A 3,770-nucleotide genomic window follows, 5' to 3' on the forward strand; every position below is an offset into this window, starting at 1 on the left:
GAAGGGCAGAAAATGGAAAAACCAAATAAATATCCACAGAAAAAGAAGAAAACTAATAAAAGATAAGAAAGAACATGAAATTGAAATTGTTTGTTTGTGTCTTTAATTTTTTTTCCTTTTTTATTTTTTATTTTTTTGTTTTTGAATGTTTGAGTCTTTAATTGAAACTAGTCAGGACAGCCACAATAATAGTGGTCCAACAAAGATAGTGCAGTCACTTTTACGCTGTTGTGGGAAACTCTTTTTGGTTTTCACATCAATAAAACCTTAGCAACTCTTCTGAAAATAGGGAATAGGCCAAATAGCTAATAAAAAGTAATGCTCTTCTTCTTCATTTATTTTCTCTAAACTCGAATCTAATCCTTTTTTCAGACCTTTGGCCTACGTGGAGATGATCTGGCCATTATTTCTCTCTTTACAAAAGCAAGCTTTCTGTAATAATGAGCTCTGTTAGGGGCATTACCGCCATATTGATATAACATACCAAATCTGGGGGACTTAGATTTCTGGGCTCTGTTTGCTTCCCATTAGTTGAAGTCTCAGAATTGGGGAAAAAAAAATAAAAAATAGTTCTTTTTTCTTTCTCACCAAAAAAAAAAAAAAAAAAAACGCACGGAGAGAGATTAGCTTCTCTCTCTTCACTCACTGGCATCAAGAACAAGAAGACCACTGCCACTTCCACCACCACCCCTCCATCTGAAACTGTAGAGAGAGAGAGATAGAGAGAGAGAAAAACAGTTCTAGAGCGAGAAATTCCAGAGATTGTTTGTAGAGATGGAAAGTTGGGAGAGAGAGAGCTCCTGGTTTTAATTCGTCCTCTGCTCTAGTATATGTTACTTTTGCTTATTCAGTTATAGCTTTAGGTTTTTTATTATGCAATCATCTTTCTGAGTTAGAATAATTCAGATTCAGAAATAGAAAAAGGGTGATTATTAGATTTGACAGTTGCTGAGAAAATTCCCATCAAATTTTGTGCCCTTTTTGCTCTCTGTTACTCTCTGTTTCCCTCTGTTTCAATTTCTCAGCCAAGAATTAGCCAGAAAAACTTTTTCTGCAGCTTTTGATTTGATCTGTAAAAACATTTTCTGTAGCTTTTGATTTGATCTGATCAGAAGAAAAGTGACCCAGAAAGTTATAAGCTTTTTTTTCTTCAAGTTGAAGTATTTGAAAAGAAAAGAAAATTGAAGAAAAGATAGAGAAGAGGAAGGAGAAAGCTATGGAGTCGTCAGATCTCCAGCACCATCACCATCATCATCATCAACAAATGAACTCCGGGCTGATGCGTTACCGATCGGCGCCGAGCTCGTACTTCACAGATATGTTGGACAGAGAATTCTGCCAACAGTTCTTCAACAGACCTTCCAGCCCAGAAACCGAGCGAATCTTCGCTCGCTTCATGAACAGCGACGGCGGTGGCAGCAGCAACAACAACAACACCGCAGAAGTTGAGGATTTGCAAAAGGTTAACGACAACGCCGAAGCAGAAGCTGCGGTTCTTCGGAATCAGCAGCAGCAGCAGCAGCAACAACAGCAACAACAGAGTAATAATATCATCAGCGGCAATTATTCGTCTTCTTCTAGCTTTTACCAGAGCTCGTCAAAGCCACCTTTGCCGAACCAGGGAATCAGTTCTGGTAACACCAATGAAGGGTCTTATTCAATGGGCATGAATCAGTTTCCGCCGATGAGAACCGGCGGTATCAGTAATTCCAATCTCATCAGACATAGTAGCTCTCCTGCTGGACTTTTCGCCAATATCAATATTGACACTTCCGGTACGCAAACTTAAATTTCACTGTGAAAATTTCAATTCTTGTTTTTTTATTAATTATTTATTATTATTATTATTATTTTTGGTTTAATGGGTTGTTGGTGAATTGGTAGGTTTTGGTGCAATGAGAGGCATGGGGACATATGGAGCGAGTGACAGCACTGATGAAGAAGCGTCTTTTTCTACTCCGAGTAGATTGAACAAGTTTTCATCAGGGCCGGCTTCTTCGACGGGTCTAATGAGTCCAATAGCTGAAATTGACGACAAAACCATGGTGGGAAACAGTCAAGACACCGGGGCTTTTGGAGATAGTCGGAGCAATAGTTTTGTGTCAAGTTTCCCAATGGGTTCGTGGGATGACTCTCCAATTATGTCGGAAAATATCACTGGGTTGAAGAGGCTAAGAGATGATCATGATGTGAAACAATATTCATCAGAAACTCAGGTACATCATAAAAAAAGCAGATTTTTAGGTTTGGTTGTGGTTCTGTTTTTTTTTAAGTCCAGTCAATCTGATTTGAAATTTTTTTGTTTGTGAAATCAGAATGTGGAGAGTGGAACTCGGCCTTTGGCTCATCACTTGAGTTTGCCGAAAACATCATCGGAAATGGCTGCCATTGAGAAGTTCTTGCAGTTTCAGGATTCTGTTCCTTGTAAGATTCGAGCCAAGCGGGGTTGTGCCACTCACCCACGAAGTATTGCCGAAAGGGTAATTATGATAATAATATATACACACACATAAATTTTTATGTTGTTTAGACTTCAAATTTTGGATCATTTATTGTGTTGGGTGTCGAATAAATTTGCAGATTTTGGCAGAGGGTAATTATGATAATAATATATACACACACATAAATTTTTATGTTGTTTAGACTTCAAGTTTGGATCATTTATTGTGTTGGGTGTCGAATAAATTTGCAGATTTTGGCACTAAAAGAGTAAAAACCATGTTGATTTTTGTTTTCTTTTTTTTTTAGGTAAGAAGAACCCGAATCAGTGAACGGATGAGGAAGCTGCAAGAGCTTGTGCCCAACATGGAAAAGGTATAGATGTTTGTTCACAAGCCTTTCCTCCTTCCTTATAATGAACAATTTCTGTGTGGGGCATTTCACTAAAAAATCATTATGTTTCATTCTGTGCAGCAAACAAACACAGCCGACATGTTAGATTTGGCCGTTGAGTACATTAAAGACCTTAAAAAACAAGTACAGGTATATTATTAACGTAAATATTCAAAAAAAAAACATATTTACTTTACTTGTGAACCCTCTTGTTATCATTCATAAGAAAACTTTAACCGAACTTGATGATTTATAAAAATAATATGGTTCAAATCAAAGTTGACTACTAACGAATTTTCCTAATCTTTAGTATCTGATCCTCTGAAAGGTTTTTTTTTTTTCATCATTCTTTTAATTCATTCGTATCTAAATGGTTAATTTTCAGACGCTTTCTGATAGTCGTGCCAAGTGTACGTGTTCAAGCAAGCAGCAGCAGCAGCAGCAATAACACAGAAAGCTTGGGGAGCGACTTTGTTTATGTACAGAATCATATCAGAATTTGAGGGGAAAGTCTAGTAAAAAGCTGAGATGATGCATTGTCTTTTAGCTTTTGCACTGTCAAAGAAGAATACGTTAGCGAGCTATTAATTATAATTATATTATTATTATTATAATCATAATAATAATATAGATAGTGAGAAAAGGCTGGTTAAAAAAAAAAACTCCTGTAGGATCCGGATCCATTGATGACATATTAACATATGATAGAAAATCAAATCTGTATAGTATATATTTTTCTTCCGCGTGTAACCTGTAAGATTTACCATCACATGTGCTTTCACTTCTGTATCCCAACCACTAGAATTACATCTGTTTACTTTTCATTTACTTTTTTCCACGCTTTCCTTGTTGCATGGGAAGCATGTGAGAATAAATTTTTTTCTCTCTTAAAATAGTGGGGAAAAATTGACGGAGCACAACTGTTCATTGGAATTATT

The 3,770-nt window shown here is 36.6% G+C and overlaps 1 protein-coding gene across 1 annotated transcript; it reads left to right on the top strand.

The window, feature by feature from the left end:
* The first annotated feature begins 275 nt into the window (after nt 1-275).
* On the top strand, nt 276-3,770 carry LOC21391352 (transcription factor bHLH130). The gene is made up of 6 exons (XM_010093678.2): nt 276-1,775; nt 1,885-2,216; nt 2,316-2,480; nt 2,749-2,814; nt 2,914-2,982; nt 3,218-3,770. The coding sequence occupies exons 1-6, from the start codon at nt 1,217-1,219 to the stop codon at nt 3,278-3,280; spliced, it is 1,254 nt and encodes a 417-aa protein (XP_010091980.1). The 5' UTR covers nt 276-1,216; the 3' UTR covers nt 3,281-3,770.

The sequence above is a fragment of the Morus notabilis genome, unplaced genomic scaffold (genome assembly GCF_000414095.1).
Source record: "Morus notabilis unplaced genomic scaffold, ASM41409v2 Scaffold18, whole genome shotgun sequence".
Classification (NCBI taxonomy): domain Eukaryota; kingdom Viridiplantae; phylum Streptophyta; class Magnoliopsida; order Rosales; family Moraceae; genus Morus; species Morus notabilis.